We start from the raw sequence: 27,128 nt of genomic DNA, 5'->3' as shown, positions 1-27,128 counted from the left end.
AAGACTTGCTTCTTTCTCAGCAGAGGGCATCCAAGACTGCCTAACTTGCCCCGGAAGCTGGGCGGGCTGGCAGGGGAAGACTACACTTCCCAGGACTCCCCGGGAAAAGCAAAAACCCTTTGGCTTTGACAGCAGCCGACACAAGTCTTTCCGCCTTCCCAGCCTGGATGGGAGCTAGGGGATTATGGGGGCCTGAACAGAAAATGAAGGTTGTAGGAGCCTAGAGCCCCAAGCAGCCCCTGGCACCTCCCCTACCCGCCTGCTCATGCTGACATCTACGGAGAAGACAGGAAAAAACCCAACCTGCTCACCATGCCCAGCACTCTTACCCCCCTGGGGCCCTGAGCTTCCCCCTTCCAGATGCCTGATGGGGCTGCATGCCTGTCTAGATGTGGCTCTGGTCGCTCTCCCTTGCACTCAGGAGATTTCTTTCTCGTCCTATGCCTGAAGCCTGAAGCATGAGGGCGGCTGAGTGATCCTGTTGGGTGTGGGATCCTTATGTCTCTGGGCTCCCTTTCCTAAGAAGCCTGCCCATCACCAGCACCCAAAGAGTTGGGGAGGGGGGAGGGGGGAGAAGAAAGGGGGAAAAGAGGGATCCACAGAGGGACTGAGGGTGTTGGGGACATCATGGCTCAAGCTCTGCCCTGGCTCTTGCTGTGGATGGGTGCAGGGGTGCTGTGCACCCAGTCAGGAATCCGACTACCCCTGAAGAGTGGACTCCCCTTGGGTCTCCGACTGCCTCGGGAAGCCATCGAGGAGCTGGATGAGCCCAATCGACTTCTCAGCCGCAGGAGCAGTTTCGTAGAGATGGTGGACAACCTGAGGGGCAAGTCTGGTCAGGGCTACTACGTGGAAATGACAGTGGGCAGCCCTCCACAGACGGTAAGATGCATCCCTCTGCCCCGACCTTCCCCACCTTGCCTCTTGCTCCGGGGTACTGTTCCCCCAGTCCAGCCCCAACTTTCCAGATGTTTGTGAGGGCTTTTTGAAAGAACCAGGAACTGGTTTTTAAAAAGAGGCAACAACTTTAGAGAGATGTGGTGGGAGGCTGGGAAACTAATAGTCTAACCTTCCATCTTCTCAGAAACATACCATTCATTCTTTTGGGAAGGGTGCTATTTATATCCATCACTTCCCACCTTTTCTATGATTAAGAAGACGTGGGGGCCAATCTCATACTTTGTTTTGATTTTATATTTTAAAACTAAATGCTAACTTCTTCTGTTCTAGTGTCTGATTCACTGACACTCCCCTGCTTGCCCAACCCTAGGATAGGTAGTTTACTGGTGATTCTGGGTAAGGGACTTTTGGCTTCCTTGTCTGGTTTCCGAACAGGTGTTAGCCCTCCCTCTTTTCTGGACTGGCTCAAGCTTAGGTCCCCTGCATCTCACAAATCTCTTTTCACTTCATCTCATCCACCTGACCCATTCCATTCCCCTGGGATCCCTGAGGAGTTCCTAAGGTGACAGAGTTAAAACTGGAGGGAGACAAATGAAACCTGGGGTTCTGACAATGGTCAGTCCTCCCATTATGGGAGCCACAGGAACAGGAGAACAAAATGGATCCTCTTTTCTGTCCTGCTTTCCTCTGCTTCCTCCCAGCATTAGAACTACAATAAGGCTTGGGAGATCCTGGCTGATCTCTGCAGAGCCCTGGAGGTCCCAGCCTGGAGCTTCTTATCCTATGACTGTTCCCTCAGTCGGGCCTCCCTCCCCCTTATCCCGATCTCCATGGGCAGCTCCACCCCCACCCCCACATCCTCCAGAGAATAGGCCAGTGGATAACCCCACCTCCTACTAGAGAAAGGACAAACTGTGGGAAAGGAGCCAGTCCCTATTAGTGGAAGGGCCTCCTTCTCCCAAAAGGAGACCCCTGGAGGGCAGGTAAGGAAATGTGTGTATAGGGAAGAAGAAGGTGAGAAGTGTGACAGTAACGCAGGATTTCACTGATCCTGCTGGATGATCTGGGTACTTCCAAGGTGATTGCTGAGGATAAAATCTGCCGCATCCTAGAAGGCACAGGCTGGACAAGTACTTGTTGGGTGTTATCATAGTGGGGATCTTTTCATGTATCAGTTGGCCTGGGCAGACTAGAAAAGACTCACTCTTCCAACTCTAAACTTCCCTGATTCTGCAAATGATAAAGTTTGCCCCTATGTGTGCCCATGCACAGGGCACAGGCAGATTCTATGATCCAGTCTGCCCACCTGAATAGATGTACCTGTAGACATGCGTGTGTAAGGCTGCGTGCTCTCACATGTGTATGTGAATGTGTGCATATCTATATATACTTTCATGTGTGGCCATGGGAAACCTCTGGCCATTTCTGTTTGTACAGTATTTCCCCACGCAGGTCCTTGCATGTGTGTGTATAACACTGTACGGCTATCTGGTGGTATATTTGTAACAGTTGAGTATTTGCATGGGTATGTCTGTGTTTATTTGGGGTAGGGGGGAAGACATAGTGCCTGCTGAACTGCCTAGAACGTCTCCAAAACATTCAAACAGAAAGCTAAGCTTCTCTTTGACCTGCCCAGAGCCTAGTCTCAAAACTGATTCTTACTTTCTTGCTGTGTCAATTTTTTGTTCTTTCCTACCTATGATAAGCAATGACACTTTCTCAGGAAAAATCTCCAATCTGAGGGCAACCAGCATCCGTTGCCCTGTCAATCAGTGATGACTGCTGAGTCAGTCAGTAAACATTTATGAAGTGCCTATTATATGTCAAGCATCGTGCAAAGAGCTTGCAATCTATTGAGGGAAACTCTATATAAAAGGAAGCAGAAAAGATGAAGGGGAAGAGGGAAGGCACACAATTAGAGTTGAGAGAGGGAAATGATGGAGAAGTCTAAAGGAGGGCAGGCAAGTGCAACATGAAAAGATGTTTGGCCTGAGGTTTGTCACCCTCCTTAAATGGAAGTTTTAAGAGATGTTCTCCATTCTTCCCTCCATTCAGAGGGTTCCCAAGGGCAAAGGGTACTGATGAGGTGTGAATACCAAGGTTGATGTGGTCTTGCAAGATGATAAGGTTCCTGGGGATATGATGGAGAAGAACAAAGGAGGACAGCCAGATAGGAAATGAAGAGATGAAAATCAACTCAAAGGTCACTATTATACCTTAAGACCCCAGGTCAGAGTGAGACATAAGGTAACATTGGCCCTAGAGCTCCCCCCTGAAATTTTTTTGCCCTAAAGAAAATATATTCTCTCAGCTATGATCTCTTTGGTACTTTTAGCAACTGAACTGTCAAGTTCAAACTTACTGTCCATTTCACAAATGAAGAAACTGAGTTCCAAAGACATTAAAAGGCCTTCACTGTGACACATAACATATAAGTAGTTAAAATCAAAAAAGGATCCTAGTTTCTGTCTCCTCTTACATGAAGATTAATGCTCCAGCACATTGTATTCCCAGGGGCCGAGGGACACCAAAAGCCTTACACATGGCTATGGTGGGTCTCTAGGATAAGAACTAAAGCTGTTACTTACTAAGGAGCAAGACCACTTTATAGCAGTAGGTTTGAGAGATTGAAGGGAGAAAGGGAACATTGTCAGAGCAAATAAGAGGATGCTGGTGAAAGGACCCTAGAGAAGGAAGTCTAATTACCAGAGCTTTGTCCTAGGATTCAGAAGATTCTAATCCTCCTTTAGGCAAATCACTTCATTCTCTGATTCTCAATTACCCCATCTTTGAAACAGGAATTATAATGTATGACTTCCCTCATTGAGTTGTTTAAAGAACAAAACTAGATATGAGAGCCCAAGTAAAGGTGGCAGGTATATCAATAAGTAGTAGATACAGTAGTAGTAGCTTAACAGTAGATATTTTAATGATTCCTACATATAAAAGTCTAGATTAGATACTAAAAGTACTTAATAGAAATCAAAGGCAAGGCCTTTGCCCCATGGAGCTTATAGTTCACTTCAGAAAATATACTTACACCTGAAAAGTTAATAAGTGGCACACAGTATAGAATAAGTACCATAAGAATATGAATGGCATTATTAATTCATAATATAGGAGTTTAAAGGAGGAAATTGTCACTGTGGGCAGGGGTGATCAAAGAAGGCTTCACAGAAGAGATGTGGTTATTATGGGCTTTGAAGGACAGCAAGAGTTTAAATAAATGGTAGAGACAGTGGGGAGGACATTACAGGCAAAGGGAAATCACATGAACAAACACACACATTCCTGATTGGAATAGATAGACTGTGTTCAAGAGTAATGGAAGGTGAGGTTGAATTATTATATTCAGACTAAATTGTGAAGGATGTTGGTGGTTAGGTTGAGTTTGGATTTTATCCTGTAGGATTCTTGAAAGATACATGTGATGAAAATGGGGTTTTAGGAAAACAATCTGGGCATGGTGGTCATCAGAATAGATTTGAGTGGGGAAAGACTAGAGGCAGGACCACTTCCAAAGATAAAATGATAATTGAACTTATATATAGTAAAATATGATTATAAAAAGTATAATGTAACAGTATGTCTTTTTTCTTAAGTTTTATTGATATCCTTCATTTTTACATGAGCTTCATTTCCAAATATATCCTTCTCTCTCATGCAGCAAGTCATCCCCTAGAACAAAAAAAAAAAAAAAAAAAAAAGAAAGAGAAAGAGAGAGGGAGAGGGAAAAAATAGCAGTTCAGCAGATCCAACTAATATATCAATGGAGTCTGATATATATACAACATTCAACACATTAATCCTTCTCCTTTGCAAAGAAGGGAGGTTCATTCTGTAATTTCTTCTTCTGTATTGATCTTTGTCATTACAATTACAAATCATTTACTCTTCTTGTTCTTTACATATAGATTGCTGTTGTATTTGTGTATCTTGTTATCTTGGGTCTGCTGACTTTACATCAGTTCATATAAGTCTTCTCATATTTCATTGTCTTCTTCATAGTTATTTTTTATTGTGCAATAATATTCCATTCCATTAATATGTCAAAATTTGCTTAGACATTTTCTAATCAATGGGTATCCACTTTGTTTCCAGTGCTTCGCTACTATAGAAAGTGCTACTTTGAATATTTTGGCAGACATTGGGACCTTTCTATTTTTTACCTCCTTGAAGTAATATGCCTCCCTGTGTGTCTGTCTGGTTACATGATATGGACATGTCTATCTTCAGGAGACTTATCAAAGGAAAGACTTATCACAGAGAAGAAAGAATGAAAAATGAGTGGATGTATAGGATGTTAATTCCTTCAGCAGAAATAGAGAAGTCACAAAGGAGTCAATGGTGGGGTAAATGATTTTTTTAGACATAAAATAATGGTGGGTGTGTCGGTAAATAGCTGAAGATATTGGACTGATTCAGGAAAAAGTGTTGTTTTTAGTTTAGATGAATCTGACTTTAATTCATTATACAACTGCGAATCCCCTAGGAATGGAAACCTGCTGCTGATAACAGATCTAGAATTTCTACCTTCTGAATTAGTCAAAGCAGATGATTCCTTATCTGATCTAGATGGTGTACAGCTTATGTCAGAGAGCATGATTAAATCATTAGAGCTAGAAGTTTTCTGAGGAGGTCAGCAAGGCATTTAGAAAGTGAGGGCCAGAAAGATTAGGTAAGTTGACTTGCCCAAAGTTATGAAGGAGGTTAATGACAGGGCAGGCAGTATATACTATGGTTAAAAGATCACTCGATCTGGAAGCAGCTAACCTGAATTTAAGTCTATGATCTGCCACAAACTCTGTGGTGAGTCACAGTTTCCTTAATGTAAAATGAGATTAAGCCAGATCAATCAAACAAAAAGCATTTCTTAAGTGCTATGTGCCAGGCTCTGTTTTAAGTACTATGTCTAGGAAGACAAAAAATCCCTGTCCTCAGAGAATTTACATTCTAACAGAGGAGACAATAAGTACACTTTAAGACAAATATATGATGGCTATCAAGTAAATTTGAAGTATTCTTAGAGGGAAACATACTAGTAGTAAGAGAGGACCAGGAAAAGTCTCCTATGGAAGATGTGGGTAAACTGAATCTTAAAGGAAACCAATGGGTTCAAGAAGCAAAAAGGAGAAAAGAGCATTCTAGTAACAGATTCCTCTTTCTGAATTCAAATCTAGCTTCAGATACTTACTAGCTGAGTGATCCTGAGCAAGTTATTTAACAGTGTCTGCCTCAGTTTTCTCATCTGGAAAATAAGCTGGAGAAGAAAGTGCATACTACTCCTGTAATTCCACCAAGAAAATCCCAAATGTAATGATGAAGAGTTGGACATGACTGAAATGACTGAACAATAAATAAAGTAATAGGGAACAAATGGAGTTTATTAAGTACGGGGGAATGACATGGTAAAATCTATGCTTTAGGACTCTAATTTAGCAGTTGTATAGATCAGAGGTGTCAAACACACAATACTGATTATGACCAAATTAAAATGTAATTGGAAAATATTTAATACAATGAATAAAAATACATTAAGTAAAACATAGATAGTATTACATTTAAAACTAAATTAGTTCGCAGTCCACAGGGATTTTTAGGTATAATTTAGTGTTCCCCACTTCTATTTTGGTTCACCTATTGGTGGAAAGGAGGGATTGGAAAAAGGAAAATCTTGAGGTAGAAAAATAAATTAGGGAGCTTACTGAATAGCCCTGGTGAGAGGGAGTGAAGGCCTGAACCTGCTTGGTAGCTGCATGAACAGAGAAAATGCATTTGAGAGATGTTGTAGAGACACAAATGATTGAATATTTGGGGTGAGTGAGCATGAGGACTAGAGAATGGAATTGAGGTTGCAAACATGGATGACTAGAAGGATGGTGGTACCCTTGACAAAAATAAGCAAATTTGGAAAAGAAGAATTCTGTTTTGGATTTGTTAAGTTTAAAATCCTGTGTAATATCTAATTCAAAATATATATCTATTACAGTCCTTCCAGTTCTAAATACTTTGATTCCGTGACTTGAACCTAAGACTCCAGAATCTTAATTAAGAATTATTATACCTAAAATGTTCTCGCTAGCATATTAATTTGCTTTGCTTTACTCAAGATTAGATGTACCTTCTGTCTCAGTTCTACTTCCAAATTATGATAATGTTGTTCAGTCATGTCCAGTTCTTTGTGATCCTTTATAAGGTTTTCTTGGCAAAGATACGAAAGTGATTTACCAATTCCTTCTCAAGTAGATTAAGATAAACAGAGATTAGGTGACTCGCCAAGGTCACACAGGCCAGTGTCTTAGGTCTTCCTGAATTCAGGCCCAGTGATCTACCCACTGAGCCACCCAACAGTCTCCAAAGTCATCTCATTCAGGGGCTAATATGGAGACATTTCAATAGAAGACAAGATAAAGTTTGCTTTCTCTTATAAGGTTCAGAATCAGGAACTAAAAAGGTCATAAAAAAGACAAGAAATGACCTAGTTTCACCATTTAAAAGCCATACTTTAGAAAAGCAAAGCAGAAACTTAAAACTAGAAAGTAAGGAATGTGAAATGGATCTCACTTCCACCCACCAATATCCATTTGGATCCCAGGCAACTATCCCTGCCGGGAAGGCTTTCCTGGGCAGTAGTGGAATAGAGAGCAATGTGGGATTGCAGAATAGGGTCAAAACCTTTTTCTGGGCATGGAAAGCTGTGCTATTCAGGTTCTACCTTTTCAGGAGCAGGGCCATAGAGAACATTGGCTCTGTAATAGGAATAGGGCCCAGATCTGTGATTCCTTCTCTTGGAACTGCTCAGATCCAGAAGGTGTCAGGTAATTCCTGGAAAGGAGAAAGCAAAGCCCTGTAGGACCAGAAAGTTCTGGACTGATTTGGAAAAGTCTCAGGGAGATTCTTCTTACTAGAGACCAAAATTCTTAGCACAACCCAAGGACTCTGAAGAAGCACCAGAGTGGACTCATATCTTCCCAACTTGTTTCTTTTCCAGCCTATTCTAATCCATCTCTGTCTTAGCCTTTTCTCTTCACTTATTTCTTTAGATTTTTTTGCACTAGGTGAAAGAGGAGATTCTTTGCCTCAATTGCTATCCAGCCTTAATCACTGAATGGGTACAGCCTCAATCAAACTGAGACCTGTTGAAGACCTTAGCTTAAAAGGGCCAAGGGCTGCCATTGCATCCAGGGCCATTTCCAGTTGTCCTGGTCTCTATATCTGGCCACTGGACCCAAAGGGCTCTGGAGGCAGGTGGCCCTCCACAGCCTTCCTCACTTAAATACAATTCACTTGCATGTCCTGGCATCACCACCCTGAAGTCATGGTCCTCCTGGAGAACTAAGGACAAACAACAATCTCCTTGTAGATCCTTCCTCATCACCCAGTGCCATCCTACCTTCTGTCATAAAGAGGCAGTCTTTGAGTCATCAAGCATTATAACTTCAGGGATCTCCCCCTGTACAAATTACCTATTTTACAGGTCCTATGGATACTTAAGTCTTACCAGTCATTCAGTCAACTAGTATTTATTAAGCCTATGTGCCAGACAGTCTGCTGGAAATACAAAAAAAAAAATTTTTTAAGTCCCTGTTCTCAAGATCTAATGGGGGAAACAACATGCAAACAAGCTACCCACAAAATAAATTTGGGGAAATCTCAAGGCTGGGTAGCACAGTGACTACAGCACCAGCCTGGAGTGAGAAAGATTCATTTTTCTGAGTTCAAATCCGGCCTCAGAGATTTACTACCTATGTGGCCCTGAGCAAGTCACTTAACTCTGTTTGTCTCAATTTTCTCACGTGTAAAATGAGCTGGAGAAAGAAATCACAAACCATTATCTTCGCCAAAAAAAAAAAAAATTAATAACAAAAACAACCTAGATGGGATCATGAAGAGGCAGACATGACTGCAACAACTGAACAATAAAGTAATCTTAAGGGGGAGGCACTAAGATTAAAGAGGAATGGGGATGAACTTTAGTTGTTAGTTTTAAGGTTTTTTTTGAGAAGCCAATGAAACTAGGAGGTAGAGATGAGAAAGTAAATCATTTTAGCTAAAGAGGTTGACCAGTAAAAAGACCTGGATATGGGAGATGAGTATATGTTCATGGAATATTAAGAAAGTGTCACATCACATTGATGAATCATGGAGGATATGAAAGGGCATTAACTGCAGGGGTCCTCAAACTATGGCCCACAGCCAGATGCAGCAGCTGAGTACGTTTATCCCCCTCTCCCAGGGCTATGAAGTTTCTTTATTTAAAGGCCCACAAAACAAAGTTTTTGTTTTTACTATAGTCCGGCCCTCCAACAGTCTGAGGGACAGTGAACTGGCCCCCCTATTTAAAAAGTTTGAGGGCCCCTGGGGATAAGAAGGAAGAATGGGGGAGGGGGCTGAATAGTGGTGGTGATGGTGGGTTATGGAAGGTTTTGAAAGCCAAACTGGTTTTATCCTGGAGGTAAAAGGAAGCCATGGAATTTATTGAATAGTGAGATGATATGGTCAGAATCTAGGTTTTAGGAATCACAAATATGCAAAACTTAGTTCTAAGTCTTCCCCCCCCCTCAAAGATTAAATCTATTTCAACTACGGATAGAAGAGAGGAACAATTTCCTGCAGTTGGCAAAACTAAGGCTAGATTACAAATACATTTTCCTGACCATAGCAGTGACTAGCATAGGAGGTAGCATCTCTTCCTCATTTTTTTGTTGGTTTGTTAGGGGATTGTTCGTTTTAATTACATTTTTTTTCCCATAGAGGTCCTTAAAGGCACTAACGATATTATCTTTATTTGAATACTTACTTCAGTGGATTTTTAATCTCATTGATGGGAGTATTCTTTCCAAAAATGTAGATTACAACACATCTCTTGCCTTTTCATCCTGTTCTACTCATCCATTTGTTGTTGTTCTTTTGTACCTGATATGATTTCATGGATGTTGGGTAGTTCTGATGTGGAAAGTCCTTCCAATGACACAGATGAGAAACTTGTAGATAACTTAGGGTCTTAGAGAATCATCCAGGGGTCCGAGAGGCTAAGGGCCTTGCCAGTGGTCATATAATTTGTATGTGCCAAGGGTGGCATTTGAACTCAGTTCTTCCCATTGCTAAGGCCACCCTACCACATCAATCTGGATAGGTCTTGGTTTTTGTTTCTGTTTTTATTCTTGTATAAGCTTTGTGTTGTAATTCCTCCACCCCACACACTGAGGGCCTTCCTCCAGATTTCTTGATATCAGATAGATGATAATAGAACACGCAGGCCCACTTTTTATTCCAAGTAACATTCTTTATGTCATTTCTCCCATGCAATTCTTTGTTAATAAAATGTTGTAGCTTACTCACACTCACTGGAGAGGTAACTAGTATGGAGCAAATACTGATATATAAGAACATGTGCTTTTTCTAGGCTAGGGGAGAGGGTTTATTACCATAACAATTAACATGTCTTACCTTGTGGTCTTTTGTACCACAGTGTAAACTGTCCCAAGATCACATCCCTGAGATTAAATGGTTGTGGTACCTCTGGATATGATCCAATTTGTTAACAAACTTTCCAAACTATATCTGTGGGCAGCTAGGCCGTCCAATGAATAGAACACTAGGTCTAAAGTCAGGAAGACCTGAGTTCAAATATGACCTAGCTGTGTGACCCTGGACAAGTCACTTAACCCTATTTGTCTCAGTTTGCTCTGTAAAACCAGCTGGAGAAAAACAGTAAATCACTCCATTGTCTTTGCCAACCCTGCCCCCCCCCAAAAAAATAAAAACAATCGGAGTCATTGAGTCAGACACAACTGAAATGACTGAACAACAATAAAAATATGGCACCTCAAAGGGAAAATAATGCACCAGATGTGAGTTTGACCAGAGAAGAGGATGGCAGAACTGTCATCTCACTTGTTCTTAATACTCTGTTTCCCTAAATGCAGCCTAAAATCATGTTAATTTTGTATGTTTGTTTTTAACCACCATAAAATTCAACTAACTTAAATATGCATTTATTAAGCACCTACTGGATACAAGATACTGGAGCTCCAAAGACAAAAATTCTAACAGTATCTGCCATTAAGATTGCATTAGACTAAGCGGAAACAATATCTATACAAATATCTATGCAAAATGTCTATAAAATAAATGTCCTTTTGAGGTGGAGGGAGCACTAACAACTAGGAGGATAGAGAATTGCCTCATGTTAAAAGATATCCCCTGAGTTAAGTCATGAAATGAACTAGAGATTCTAAGAAGTAGTGGGAAGGAAGCACTTTTTAGACTTGGGGAACAGAACAACCTGTGTAAAGGGCCAGACAGGAGATGGGATGTTGTATATGGGGAACTTAAAATAAGCTAATTTGGCTTCAAGGTAGAGTAAGAAGGAGTTAGGGGATTATTTCTAGTTCCTTTTCTTTCTTAACTCTTTCCTATTTATCCTGAATATAGCTTGTTTGTATGTATTTGCTTGTTTGTTGTTTTATCCCTTCAATGATAAACTTCTCCAGGACAGTCTTTCTTTTGCCTCTTTTTTTTTTATTTCGTAAGCACATGGTTGATAGTCATTGTTTGTCAGCCTACAAAGATAAGTTGATTCCAGATTACATATAACTTCAAGTGCCTGACAGAAGAGTTCACACACTGTCCTAGATAAAATAGGGAGCCATTGAAACTTTATCTACAGACACTTTTGTTCATTCTTTATTTTAGAATGACATGGCCAAACCTAAGTTTTAGAATATTAATTTGGCAGTTGTGCTGAAGATAGATTGTGAAAAAGGGGAGAATCTTGAAACAAGTAGACCAATTAGAAGGCTATTACAATAGTCCAAGTGAGAAATTATGATGGTGGTCATGTGAGCAGAGAGATGGGAACAGATGAGAAGGATGGAGAGATGCTATGGAGGTATAACCATTAAGATCTGAAAACTGATTGTTTGGGAGGTTAGGAGGTGAGGAAGAGTGAAAAGTCAAGGACTATTCCAAGGTGGAAAACCTAGGTGATTGGAAGAAGTCTGGTTCCTTCAAAGAAGTTGAGAAGAGGGAAGGCTTATAGGGAGAAGGAAGTTCTGTTTTGATTATATTATTTTTACATGCCTATGGAACATCCAAATAATGTTGAGCAGAAAGAACTGCTCAGAAGAGAGATGAAGACCAGATATGTTATTTGGGGAATCATCTGCAGAGATGATAACTGAACCCATTGAAACTGATGAAAGCACTGAAAAAAAATAAATAAAATACTTTTAAGTGGGGAGGAAAGAATAAAAGAGAAGAGAAAGGAATTTCTAGGACAAAGTTTATTGGTATAGGACAAAGACAGATACACACACAAAGAACAAAAGATCCCCAATTGAGAAATGATCAAAGAATATGAAGTTTTTAAATGAAAAAATTAAAGCCATGTATAGTCATATGAAAAAATGCTCCAAGTCACTATTGATTAGAGAAATGAAAATTAAAGCAAGACTGAGGTACCACCTCACATCTAAAAGATTGGCTAAAATGACAAGAAAAGATAATGATAAATGTTAGAGGGGATGTAGGAAAATTGGGACACTAATGCATTGTTGGTGAAGTTGTGAAGTGATCCAACCATTCTGGAGAGCAATCTGGAACTATGTCCAAAGGGCCATAAAACTCTGCATATCTTATGATCCAGCAGGGTTACTACTGGGCCTATGTCCCAAAGAGATCATAAAAGAGGGAAAAGGACTCACATGTGCAAAAATGTTTGTAGCAGCTCTTTTTGCAGTGGCAAAAATTAGAAATTGGGTGAATGCCCATCAATTAGAGAATGGCTGAATAAGTTGTGGTATTTGAATATATTGGAATACTCTTTTTCTATGAGAAATGATGAGCAGCCTGATTTCAGAAAAGCTTACATGGAAAGACTTACATGAACTGATACTAAGGAAAGTGAGCAGAAACAGGAGAACATTGTATATAGTAACAGCAAGATTATATGATAACGATCAACTATGATAGACTTAGCTCTTCTCTGCAATACAGCGATCCAAGGCATTTCCAATAGAATTAGGATAGAAGATAACATCCACATCCAGACAACTATGGAGACTGAATGCAGATTGAAGCATACTATTTTTTTAATTTTTTCTTTCTCATGATTTTTTTCCTCTTGTTCTAAAATTTCTTTCTCGACCTGAGAAATATGAAAATATGTTTAAAGGATTGTACATGCATAACCCATATCAGATGGATAAGTGAGGAATGGAAAGAGAAAAAAAATTGGAACTCAAAATCTTACAAAAATGAATGTTGAAAACTATATGTGTAATTGGAAAAATAAAATACTTTTAAGTGGGGGGAAAGAATAAAAGAGAAGAGAAAGGAATTCCTAGGACAAAGTTTATTGGTATACTCACAAACAGGAGATGGATAATGGTTCAGCATAGGAGATTGAGAAGAAGCAGTCAGAAGAAGAGAATATATCACCAAAAATCTAGAAAGGAGAAAATATCCAGGAGGAGGGTCTGATTAACAGCATTAAACACTGTGGAGAAGTAAAGAGGGATGGGAAGTAAGAAAAGTGGATTGGATTTAATAACTGAGGAACAATGATAACCTTGGGGAGATCAGCTCCAGTCAAGTGGTATGGTCATAAGCCAGATTCCAAGGGGTTGAGCAATGAGTGGGAGATAAGGAACTGAAGGTAATGATGAAAGACAGCTTTTTTTAGAAAAACCTTGGCAGGGAAAGGGAGCTTAAAGGAATGACAGGGTCAAGAGAAGGATTTTTAAGGGTGGGAGAGAACTGAATGTGTTGTAGGCAGTAAGGAAGAAATCAGTGGATGGAGAAATTAGAGGTTGAGGAGATAGAGGAGATGATTGAAGAAGTTAGTTCCTAAAAAGAAATAGAAGAGGTTAGTATCAATATTCTGATAAACATAATTGGTGAGATGGAGTATAATGTTGAGAGAATTTGATTTGTAGAAGTGGGGATATAAATTATCTTAAAATGTCTGGCTTTCATTTTATTGATAAAATGTGAGGAAGCATGGTATAATGAATAGAGACCTGGGGAAGATCTCAGTACAACTCCTTATCTCTGACACATTTGCTGTGTGATGGGTAGGTCATTCAAACTCTAAAAATTTCAAAGATGGTACCAATATGCATTTATAAAGGAAGTTTATCAGAGATAAATGAAATCACAGGAGAAGTGACATGGTCATTGGTGCTTAAGAAAAATCACTTTGGCAGCTATGTAAAGGATGGACTGCAATGGAGAAAGATTTAAAGCAGGGAAACCAGTTTGAAGGTTTCGACAATAATCTTGTTGAAAGATAATAAGGGGCATACTCAAAAGTGGTTACTCTAGGCACAGAGAAGTCAGATACCAAAAAAAAAGTATTGTAAAAATTGTAAATTGTAAAAAAAAAAAAAAAAAAAAAAAGCAAGAGTTAGCAACTGATTGAATATCAGTAGGGGAAAGGGAGAGTGAAGAATTAAAAATATCACCAAGGTTACAAATCTGGGAAAATGGAAGAGTAAAAGAATTCTGTTGCACCAAAGTTTGCAAATAAACAAGGACCCCAGATCTTTTTTGATATATGTTGTTGTTTCCTCAATTCTGTATCTATTCAATTGATTTTTAAGTCAATTTTACTATGCCTTCTTTTAAATTTCATCTTACTAGATTTGTCCCATTTGAACCTGATTCTGTCCTCAATTATGTTAGATATTCCTTCCAAACATTCAATTAATACAGGTCTGTTCTATACCAGACACTATGCTAGGTTCTGGAAATACAGATACAAGAATGAGACATTCTGATCACAAGGAGCTACTGGGGAAGATATTCTGTTATATTTTACTAAAATACAATACTATAATGTAGACTGTATTCTAATGGGGAATATAATCTATTTACAGAGAAGTGGGTGTATGTATGCACATATGGGTACACAGGGTGTATTAGTGTGGCTTTAAGCAATTAAACGTTTTCTCTGTGTGTGTGTATGCACACACATGGATGTGTATGTGCCAGATAAATTCTTTTACACACTGTTCCTCCAATGCCTGCAATACGCTCTCAGAATCTACTTCTGAGACTCTTCAGTTCCATTCAAAGCTAAAATCAAAGTGCTGCTTCCTATGTAAGGTCTTTTCTGATCTTTTTAGTCGTTTATGCTCTCCCCTCACCAAAAATCACTGTATCTACTTGGTAGATATTTCCTATTTCCTCTTCTATATACATGTTCTTCCCTTCCTGCATTCTAATGGATTATGGACTCCTTGAGGACAGAGGGGCTGTTTTATTTTCAAGCCCAAGCACCCAGTTTAGTGGCTCACTGAGGGTATCTAGGTGTTCTCTTACCATTTCCACATTTATCTTGAGTTTTCCAAGTCCCCATTTTTCCACTTTTCTTGCAATACAAGTCAATAGATGTGACACGGCAATCAAAAAAAAAAAAAAAAGGAATCTTGGGCTGTCTGTAAAATATATCTTAGATTATAGAAATAAAAAAGTGATAATCCCAATTCTGGGCAACACAGTTTAGTCAACCAGTCAGTCAACAAGCATTTAATAAGCACTTAAAAAAGACATTAATAAGCTGAAGAATTTCCAGACACAGATACCCAAAAAGGACTTCTAGTCCAGTGGTGTCAAACTCAAAAACAGATGACTTCATTATTAATGATTTTAAAAATCACAAATTGACATTATTTTTATTGTATTATATTTGCATTTATTTTATTAAACATTTTTCAATAAAATTCAAATCTGGTTGGGGCCACACTTGGGAGAAACCTCCAGGTCAACCATCTTTGCCAATAGTTTATGTTGTATGAGGACAGATTGAAGGAGCCAGCCTAGAGATCAGACTCCGGTGGGACATGACAGCTATCTTCAAGAATTTGAAAGACTTGTTTGAAGGAAGAGGAATGGAGGCATTCAAACAATTGTTGGGTGACTATGTGCAGGATATATGATAACAGGAATTCTTTTAAGGGGAGGTGAATTGAACCAAATAGCCAGGGAAGAGTCTTTTTTAACTTTGAAACTCAGTGACTTTGAGTCAGAGGCTACACTCTGGAAAAGGATCATGTTTGCTTAGGTGTCAGCTGATTCAGTGAGAGAGGAAGGTCCTTGGCCTGGGCCCAGCAACCCTGGGCTCTGTGCTAGAGGCTGCATCTGTGCCCTCTGTTTGCCCTTATCCAGTACAAAACACTAGATTCCAAGTTTATGTCTCAGACAAGTAGCTCAGATCTTAGAATTCCAGTTCAAGGAAGCAAATGGGATCATCTTAAAAGCCCACTATTCCTAGGCAGCCGTTATCTGGAGAAGGCCCACACAGGAGAAATAAACTCTAAGACCATTTGGTTTCAACCAAAAAAGCCTGAAAAACTTTTAGGGGAGGACCAAAACAGGAAAGGGAGTAGAAGATCTTGAAATCAGCCATCAGGAGCATCCATTCTACACCCCTACCTCATCATCAATATCCGTCCTCTCTCTCAATTCCAGTTCCTCATTTGAGTACTCTTCCTGATCAGTCCAAAAGGAGACTTTTCTTTAAATAGGAAACAAGGCTGCAGAGCAGACCAGAGTGGAGGGATCTTATCTCAGATTTGATACAAGTGGAAATGTGTCCTGTGTTCATCTCTCTAGCGTTTGTTAGTTTTTCCTTTTGTAAACTGAAGAGAACATTAATCTGCCCTGCCTTCCAGGGCTTCAGGATGTGCTAAAAGGAACCTATGGTTTGTATGGTTATTACAAAGGAGGGCAAGCAGCTGTTATCCGTCTCTACTGAGGACAGGACGAAAAGAAGGCAAACTGGGGGTTATGTTCCCAGACACTAGAAGAGGATACCAAGGAAGGCTGCCATGTTCTTTGGCATTTTAAGAACCACCTCTAGGACAGGATGAAACAGGAACATGGCTCCTATATGTAACCTCTATAAGTCACGTTGCCCATTTGTCCCGGAGCTGTCCCTCCTCCTTCTGTCCCGGAGCTGTCCCTCCTCCTTCTGCCCCGGAGCTGTCCCTTCCTCCTTCTGTCCTGGAGCTGTCCTTCCTCCTTCTGTCCTGAAGCTGTCCTTCCTCCTTCTGTTCTAGAGCTGTTCCTCTTTCTGTCCTGGAGCTGTCCCTTACTCCTTCTGTCCTGGAGCTGTTCCTCTTTCTGTCCTGGAGCTGTCCCTCCTCCTTCTGTCCCGGAGCTGTCCCTCCTCCTTCTGTCCCAGAGCTGTCCCTCCTCCTTCTGTCCCGGAGCTGTCCCTCCTCCTTCTGTCCCAAAGCTGTCCCTTCCTCCTTCTGTCCTGGAGCTGTCCTTCCTCCTTCTGTCCTAGAGCTGTTCCTCTTTCTGTCCTGGAGCTGTCCCTTCCTCCTTCTGTCCTGGAGCTGTCCTTCCTCCTTCTGTCCTAGAGCTGTTCCTCTTTCTGTCCTGGAGCTGTCCCTTCCTCCTTCTGTCCTGGAACTGTCCTTTGGGACTTCTCATCTGCTGGTAAGAGTTAGAATCAACATAGGTGGGATTTACAGAGTAAAGACACCCCAGCTTCACAGTTTTAGGTGTGTTTCTCATCCAAGCATAAATCTGTCCCCATGGAACCTGTTAGCTCTTCCTACCCAGGAGCTGGTCTCACTGGAGAAGCCCCCGGGGATTATGCTGAGCTTGTTTGTTGGTTGGCTGGCCCTGACCTAGCTCTGACCCTGCAGTTGCAGTCCCCTGGGCACCCACTCTTGGGTCTATTTAGTCATATTGGGATAGATAGAATGGCAGAGCAAAGGTAGAGATACCTAAGAGAAAAACTTATTACTGTCAGGAAAAGGAAGAATGTCAGAAAGAGAGCCCTATATATGTAAAGCCAGAAACCACTCTCCCCACCCATGACCACAATTTCACTGGGTTCTCTCACCTTCCTGCCCTCCCTTCCTGTACTTATACACCATCAGATTGCTATCTTATGACTCTCCTTTAAAAAAAAAAAACTATTCTTAATATTTGTTTTAACCTAAAGAAGAGGGGAAGAAGGACAGCATAAAGTGAGACTTAGCAAGGTTCAAAATTCCTAAGGGTAGTTCTAGTCAAAGGGAAGATGGTGGGTAGTTGACCCGAAATATCAATGTGCAAAATAAATACATAATGAATGGCATAGCATCTAAATACTTAAAGGAAAAGTTCATTGAATCTATTCTATGATTGAATCATAGAAAGAGACACACAAAAGTATACTTGTTAGGGACTGTAATGTACCTCTCTCAGACATAAACAATTTGACAAAAAGATAAACAAATTTTAAACATGAATGGAATTTCAGAAAAGTTAAATATGTCAGATTAAAAGGTGATGGTTACTGAACGGAAATAGAAAGAGAATATTTCTTAGCTGTACACAACACCTTTACAAAAATTAGCTATATTCTTAAATAACCTCATAAACTAATGCAGAAAAGCATAGATGTGAAACACATCAGTTGTTAACCACAATGAAATAAACACTATGATCAACAAAAGGCCTTTGAAGAAACGGTTCAAATAAAAATGGAAACTAAATAATTTAATTCTAAATAATTGGTGTATCAAAGAACAAATTAGAAATAATGGATAGTTTAAACAAAGAAAATAATAACAATAAGACAATTTTTGAAATCTAGCCAGAGTAATTTTAAGGGAAAACTCATATTGCTAAACATTTTCATCAACAAAAAAAGAGGGAATACATTGACAAATTTGGTATGAAACTAAAAAAAGGAAGAAAAAAAACCTACCAAAGCAATAACAACAATTTAAAAAACCCTAAACACAAAAAAGGAAATACTGGAAACAAAAGAAGAGATTAACAAAATTGAAAAAAAAAATTAATTGATAAGTAAACCAAAGAGCCTTTTTTCAAATTAATACAATAACTCATTAGATAGTCTGAGTTTAAAGAGAATGAAGACTACCAAATTACCAATACTAAGAATGAAAAAGAAAAATTCAAAACAAATAAAGAAGAAACAATGGATATTATTATAAACTATTTTACCCAATATATGTGAACAAAATAACAGAAATGAAAAGGGTGAATATTTATGAAAATACAAAATGCCCAGATTAACAGAATAAATAGATCATTTTAACATAATATCAGAAAAAACAAATTGAACAAACCATAAATGAACTTCCAAATTAAAAAAAAAAAAAAACAACAACTCTAAGGTCAGGGGAATTTATAAGTGAACCCTCTCAAACACTCAACAATTAATTTCAATATTAAATAAGCTACCTGAAAGACTAGGAAAAAATAATCCAAATATCTTATATGATATGTGGTCTCAATATGGAAGAGACAAAGCAAAGGAAAAAAATATTAACTAATATCTCTAATAAATACTGACATGAAATCACTGAATAAAATATTAAGAGACCATAGCAATATATTAAAAACATTATACATTGTGACTAGATTGAATTTTTAGCAAAAATGTAGGGTTAAGACAACATTAGGAAGACTACAAATATAACAGACCATATTAATAACAAAAACCCAAAATCACATGGTTATATAAATAAATGCAGAAAGATTTTGACAATATTCAATACACATTTTTGTTTTTAAAATATTAAAAACCATAAGAAGAGATATGCTTTTCCTTAATAAGATAAATCATAGTTATCTAACACCAACAGATAATATTTATAATAGCTAAACAACAAAAGAGGTCTTTCCAGTAAGATCAGGAGTAAAGCAAGGATTTTCATTACACTACTAGTATCTGATATAATTCTCGATTTGCTAGCTATAGTAAGAACACAAGAAAAAGAAAGTGAAAGAATAAGTAATGACAAAGAATCATCACTTTTGTAGATAATATAGTAGTTTACTTAAGAGAACCCTACAGATTCAACTATAAATTAGTTAAAACAATAACTTCAGCAAAGTTGCAGAATATAAATAATAAATTCATACATTTCACACACATAATAAGCTCCAAATATATATATTTCCTTACATATAAAAGGTCATATCATAAACAAATTAGAGAAACAAGAAAGGAAGTAACTTCACAACTATAAACATTGATTCAGGAAAGAGTTCTTGACAAGACAAGTGATAAGGAGGATCAAAGGAGATAAAATGTAGCATTTTGATGACATAAAATTAACCTTTTTCACAAATAAAATGCAGTTAAAATTAGAAAAGACATCAACAATTTTCTCTGATCTGAAATTCAAGATATACTGAAAACTCACTCAAAAATACAACAAGCCATTCTTCCGTGGATAAATGACTGAAAAACATGAACAAGCAATTCTCAAAAAAAAGAAAAAAAAGATGAAACAAACAAACAAAAAAAAACTATCAACAACCATATGGGGAAAAAAATGTTCTGACTCACTAATAATAAGAAAAATGCAAACTAAAACAATCCTAAGATTCTATTTCAAAGATAACTGGGGAGAGGGGGGAAGAAAAATGACAGTTATTGGAAGGGAAATGGGAGGGCAGGCACATTAATGCACTGTTGGTGGAGCTATGAATTCAACTATGTTGGAAAAGCAATATGGAACTCTACTCAAAACATTACTAGGTTGAGTATGCCCTTTATCTGACTGATGCCACTATTAGGCATATCGCCTAAAGAGATAAAAGAGGAAAAGGATTTAATGTGTACAAAAATATTCATAACAGCACTTTTTATCATAGAAAAAAAAATCCTAGAAATAAAGTGGATGCCCATCCATTCGGGAATGGAAGAACAAATTGTGACAAATAGTATGAAATGTTGTGCTTTAAGAAATAATAAAAGGAAAGTATTAAGTAGAATTTGGGAAGAATTATATGAATTGATATAACAAACACAGGCGAACAATTTATGCAATGGCTACAATATTATAAAGAAACAAACATTTGAAAAACTTAGGACTATGATCAATGTAATGGCCAACTATGACTGTAAAAGAATGATGATGAAACATGATTCCCACCTCTAGACAAAGAGATCAGAGGTGCAAAATGAGATATACATTTTTAGGTGTGACCATTGTATGTCGTCTTCTTCTTTTTTTTTTTTTTAAAGATTATACTAGTTTTTACAAGGGAGAGTTGGGTTCTTTGGGGAGGGGAATAGAAGGGAAAAGGAAGTTTGTGATCCCCTGAAAAATGAAAAGTATCAATAAAGTATTTAAATAAAATGTACCAAAAAAAAAAAAAATAGGTCATGAAGATGGGCAATATTCCTACACTTCTTTCTAGTCCCCATATTCTCATAAGGTCTTGTGTTCTAAGGTCTAAAGTCTCTTTTTGGAGTTTCTCCTCATCCCCACTCAACTGAATTTGTCTTTAAAAGTGTATTTGTGGGATACCTTTCATGCTCTTTGTTCCATTAGCTAGCATTTCTTATTTACAACATACAGATTGGGCAGGGGCCTTGCTATAGAAGTTGGCGAAATGGAAAAAAAGCTGACTCTTCTTTGTGAGTTGGGATCTCCTCCCCTACTCAAAGAAATCAGATATTTGTACATTCCCAATGTTTGGCACAGTGCCTGGCACATAGCAGGTGCCTAGTAAGTGTAGGGTACTTGGCAGACCTTCCAAGGTTTCTTCAAAAATGAAAATCTTTCCCCCAAATTACAGGAACATTCAGTCATCAGAGAATTAATTCTTTCTTGCTAGAATTTAAGAGAGATTAAGATACTTTTGCCTAGGAAAGTCAAGATGCTCTGGAGGGACTTGCAAGGTCCTACCCATCAGGGAGTGTGGTGATGCTATGGAGCAATGGAACCACTTTAATTCTTTTACCAGGTTAATTTCTTTGGGGGGGGGGCAAAGCAGTTGGGTTTAACTGACTCGCCCAAAGTCACACAGCTAGCAACCTGAAACCTAGGCTAGACTAACTCGAATAATTTCAAAGGAGAGCTATCGAAATTGTTGAATCTCCCCTGATTCTATTGATTTTCTCTGAAAGTTCTAAATGATTCAGGGTCTGGTGGGTACCCAGAGATAGGAGACAGGGGCTGGAAGTTAAGAGCATTTGAGAGAAGAAACAGTGGGAGTGTAATAGAAGTAAGGAAACTTGGAGAGAAGGTAGTAGGTTTAGAGGCAAGAAAGATGATAAAAAGAGGGATTGTGGGAGATGAGGGAGAGGAAATAGGGGAGGACCAAGGAGATAATAGACATGTAAAACATGAAAGAAACATTTAGATTTCTTTTCTCAGCTAGATTGTAATTTCCTCCAGAAGTAATTTGTGTGTGTGCATGTGTGTTTCTTCAACCAAACACTCAGCACAGCACCCTGCTCAGACTAGATTCTCAGCAAATACCATCTCCAGAAGGAAGGAAGGTCATCAGGCAAACAGAAAAGATGAAGAATTGGACACAGGAAAGATGGGAATAGGTAGAGTGAAAGGACCAGAGAATGAAAGCTTACTGGGGACATGATAGTTGTCTTCAAGTATTTGAAGGACTGTCACATTAGACAGGGATTGGACTTGTTCTGCTTGGTCCCAAGAGGTCCAACTAGGAGTAATAGATGGATTTATGAGATGGCAAAATTAGACTTCATCAAAATAAAAATTCCTTAACAATTAGACCTACCCAAAAAAAATGGACTGCTTCTCAAGGGAGTGGCTTTCCCTTCAGTCTTTTGAGTCAGAGGTTGGAGAACTTTTGTCAGCTATATTGTAAGGTTTTTTCTTGAGATAGGGTTTGGGTTAGATTCTGTAATTCTGTGATTAGAGCTGAAGTTTGCAAGAGGCTGTATGTACTGGGAAGCCTTTGGGACAGGCATCTGCCCCTTCTTCCAGCCAGGAGCTGTGGGAATTGAGTGAGGGGCTCGGAATGACAGATTTTCATGAGGCTAGCCACATTGTTCCTAGTCATTCTGATTCTCTGGCAGCTGAAGTAGAAGGGTCAGGGTCACTCTGGGGTTTGAAGCTGATGAATGTCACCCCAGGGAATCCCATGCCAACCTATGAACAAGTACACAGACATGCTGACCCACACAGATCAGTCCCAGTCAACAGTGAAAACCCTAATATAGCTGTATTTTGATGGGGAAATGCTGGGCAAGATGGCCAGACTGCCTGCTGAATGTGTTACTTACTGGGACAACCAGAAAAAAAAAAGAAGAAAACCCAAATTCAACAGGTAAAAGCAGAATCAGAAGCAGAATTAGATATCAAGAGGTCAAATGCAGTAGTAGAGTGAGTGGTTTAGATTAAATGATCTTGTAGGTTCTTTTCTGGTTTTTACATTCTGTACTTTGATAGAGATAACAGGCACAAGAAGGGGAGGAGGGGGGTAAATGCAAGATGGCTTTTGAGACACTTACTGTGGTAAGGAAGGTTCAGAGGTTTCCTAAGTTTCTTTCTAAGTTCTTGCTGAACATGACCTGACATCTTCATTCCCATCTATTAAAAAAAGATGAGGTAACTGGGAAGAAGGGGAAGGGTCCTATTGGGGCATCTTAAGTTTCTTGTTCTCTAATAATCAATCTCTTTCTCCCCTACAGCTCAACATCCTAGTGGACACAGGCAGCAGTAACTTCGCAGTAGGAGCTGCCCCGCATCCTTTCTTACATCGATACTACCGGAGACAGCTGTGAGTGCAGGGGGGCTGAGGAGGAGGGACACCCCATCTCCCTCCCAGTCCTTTCCTAGAACGTCACCTCTCTCACTGATGGAGGAACCAAGATCCCTTAATTCTCTAATGAAGAGTGGGGGGCAGGGATTAATGACTGAGAGGATGAGAAACAAGACCCAGAGGGCATATTCTGAGGGGACAGAGACTGAGGCTGGTAGGATAAGTGGAACTACGGAGATTCTCATTTGCTGCAAGCATAGCTGGTTGCTTTTAGACAAAATGACCCTAGAGTTCACAGGGAAGTAATGAGGGTCATGTATGTGATCTGCAAGTGTCTCCCTCATCCTTCAGTCCATTGGTAGCTCTCTGTTGCCATAGCCACACTAGCCACAAGTAGATGAGCTGAACTGACTCCCATGATGTCTCCTTCCCACGAGGGTCCAGGGAATCCCAAAACCTACACTACTTGTTTCAAAGAAGAAAACAGGCCTTTCATAAGCCCCTAGCGTGGGTGGAAATTCAGAGTAGAAACGCCTATTAACTTTTCCCAAGAGAAATCCCCCTCCCATTGCAGACACACAGAGTTCCCCTAGACAAAGTTGACAGTTTGGCAGGACAAAGGGCCAAAATAGGGCTCAGAGGAAGAGATGATGATCTGAGCTGGGAATGCTACACAGGATGGAAGGGAAGAAAAACCATGGTTGGAAGAAATCACTGACACAAGTGTGGAAAGAATCCTGGGGGTCACTAGTGAACGTATGGATTAGAAAAAGGGTGATAGAGGATGCAGAGAAGAGATAAAGGCTTCTGAAATAGCCTCTTTCTGCAGCCACAAGGGCACTTCAGACCAAATGTGAACCCCATACTTGTTTTCCATTCCTTTCTCTCTTTCCACCTCCTTAAGCAATTGACAGGCAGCGGAACATGGTCAAGGTCAATGAAGAAGAATCATTCCCTTCCCTGACCCTCCTCCCTACCAGCTAAAGCATTGGTTATGTGCCATTGTGTTAATATGATTTCACAAATATTTGAACCTATGGAAATGAGTGAATGGCTGGGAAACATCCAAGCAGGCAAGGTGGCTATCCACAGGTAGGGGGCTGTAAATTAGTAGTATATTACATGCACCTGTGCAAAAACTTGGAGCTTGTACAGATCTTAGTCCTCTGTAATCTGCTCTGAGGGTTCCCCACCGTTTCTTCCTGGCACACACTCTGTCACCCGGTTGGCACCACCAGGTCCCAAAGCAGCAAGGGAGTCAATGAGTCCTTTTCTCTGGGAGCTCAGCCAAGCCGGGAGAGGAAGAGATGCCCCTGGCTGCCCTTCTGGCACCAGGCACAATGCACAATGCCCAGGCTTGTTTCCCACAGGGCCTTGGCCCAAGACGTAGGGAAATGAGTCGATGAGGCAGTTGCTGAAGAAGATCCAGCCCCACTTCCTTTTGTCAGTGTGGTGCCCTTAACTACTGTGTTCTCAAGACAAAAACGAGTTGTCTAAGGAGTTTAGCCCCCTTCTGGAAACAGCTAGATATGGGGTAGGATCCTAGGAGAAAGAACTCCGAGTCCTAACTCTGGTGGGAATGGGTATCCCACTAAAAAGGTGATGGGACGTTGGTAGCCATACATCCCAAATTGGAGATTCTGTAACACCTATTATGTTACCAGAAGTGACTTCCTTACCCCGCAAAACCCCTTTACGTCTGCCCTCTTTTCACAGATCCAGTACTTATCGGGACTTGCGGAAGGGTGTGTACGTGCCCTACACCCAGGGCAAGTGGGAGGGCGAGCTGGGCACTGACCTAGTAAGCATCCCTCATGGCCCAAATGTCACCGTACGTGCCAACATTGCTGCCATCACCGAGTCCGACAAGTTCTTCATCAATGGCTCTAACTGGGAGGGCATCCTGGGGCTGGCCTATGCGGAGATTGCCAGGGTGAGGAAGCAGAGGGCTGGTGCTGAACACTGCATGGGGAGGAAGGGCAAAGGGACTGCCTACGGGAGGAATTGGAGAAGGAGAAATGGGCTTGAACTGAAGCATAAAGAGATTATGAAAGTATGAGACACTAAAAAGGATTTTTAAAGAGATTTTTGAAGAATGGGTGAGTGGTAGAGTGAGAAATGCATTTGGTAGTGAAAATTATGTAAAAATAAAAAGTGAGATTCCCATTTGCCTGGAAGAAGTTAGACATGTATGATAAGATTAAAAGGATGATCCCACTTCAAAGATTCCATAAGAACTCTTATCTCATCAACACCTCTCAGTTGGCACTGTCATTGCCCCTCAGCAAAATCCAATTAACCATCACCTTTTCTGCCCTAAGGCTAGCTCCAAGATGATTCTTGAAGGGGACTTCCAAGGTTCTCCACCCCAACAACTGTTTTGCTCTGGCATGGAAACTGGGTTTTCCCCTAATTCCCTTGTCTCCGCCCCAGCATCTCTCTCTACTTGTCTCTTTGCCAGCCTGATGACAGCCTAGAGCCTTTTTTCGACTCTCTGGTGAAGCAGACCCAAGTACCCAACCTCTTCTCCTTACAGCTGTGTGGCACTGGCTTCCCAAACCTCAACCAGTCTGAGGCCCTGGCCTCAGTTGGTGGGAGCATGGTAAGTAGGTTCTGGGACAGGCACTAGAAGGGCAGATGGGCAGGGACCAGCTGGTATCTCCTCCCTTTGGGACTAAGCCAGAAGGAATTCAGGGCTGCTGACCCTTTATTTTTCTCAACACTGGTCAGATCTTTTGCTGAGCAAGTCCTGGGATCTACCACTAAAAAGATTTACGGGAAACTTGCAGTGGGGTCAGATGAAAGACAAAGATGATTAAAGAATCGAAGAACAAACTTATCACAAAACATTACAGGAACTGACATAACTTAGTCTGAAGAAGAGGTAGGTTTTCATGCCTTCTTCACCAAGAAAATAGTAAATGGTTCTCCATCCTCACTATAATGAGGCAAAAGACAAATTACAACAAGAGCAAGTTGGGTAAGATTTAACTAACTTCCAAACAAAAAGGGTTATATGAAAATGGAATGGGTGACTGGGAAAGATGTAGCACCTCTCCTGCTAAATAAAAATTATTAAAGGATAAATCCTCAAACTGTCTGAACTGGATTAAAGTCAGTCAGACCTACAGCAAGAAAATAAAAACCATGATTCCTAAAAGTCTCTGCCATCTAAAGAGACAGTTTTTTGTTTTTGTTTTTTTGTTACTCCATTACATCTGATATTTGACCTATTCTTCATGGCCCAGGTTCCTAAAACCCTATGTTCCTAGTTCCCTAAGGGACATACCCAGTGGACTAGAGCATGATATAGAAGCCTAACTCTCTCTCTCTCCAGATCATTGGGGGCATTGACCATTCCCTATATGTGGGCAGTCTGTGGTACACACCTATCCGCCGAGAGTGGTACTATGAAGTCGTTATTGTTCGGGTGGAGATCAATGGGCAGGACCTGAAAATGGATTGTAAAGAGGTAAGAGTACCAGGAATACTGGGAATGAGAAGCCCATCTTGATTGCTAAAGGGCTCCTGATTAAGGAATGGAATGATAAGCCAAGCACAAGCTTTGGGAAGAACTGAGGAAGGGAGCTGTATCTCAGTCAATAACTCAACAGTGATAGCAGGAAATCCATCTGTAAGGGCAGATTTTGGGAAGAGTATTCACCCCAGACCACATGTGTGGTCCAGTGGAAAGAATACGTGCACTAGGAAGA

The 27,128-nt window shown here is 40.1% G+C and overlaps 1 protein-coding gene across 1 annotated transcript in view; it reads left to right on the top strand.

Moving 5' to 3' along the window:
- The first annotated feature begins 627 nt into the window (after nt 1–627).
- The window catches only part of BACE1 (beta-secretase 1), a 32,447-nt gene continuing 5,946 nt past the window's right edge, over nt 628–27,128 (top strand). The window contains exons 1-5 of the mRNA XM_003764183.4: nt 628–882; nt 23,345–23,433; nt 25,132–25,348; nt 25,877–26,017; nt 26,753–26,887. Coding sequence (XP_003764231.1) covers nt 628–882; nt 23,345–23,433; nt 25,132–25,348; nt 25,877–26,017; nt 26,753–26,887 — 837 coding nt within the window. The remainder of the gene's footprint in view (nt 883–23,344; nt 23,434–25,131; nt 25,349–25,876; nt 26,018–26,752; nt 26,888–27,128) is intronic.

Source organism: Sarcophilus harrisii, chromosome 3 (genome assembly GCF_902635505.1).
Source record: "Sarcophilus harrisii chromosome 3, mSarHar1.11, whole genome shotgun sequence".
In the NCBI taxonomy this organism is placed as follows: domain Eukaryota; kingdom Metazoa; phylum Chordata; class Mammalia; order Dasyuromorphia; family Dasyuridae; genus Sarcophilus; species Sarcophilus harrisii.
This window is presented reverse-complemented; position numbering and strand designations above follow the sequence as displayed.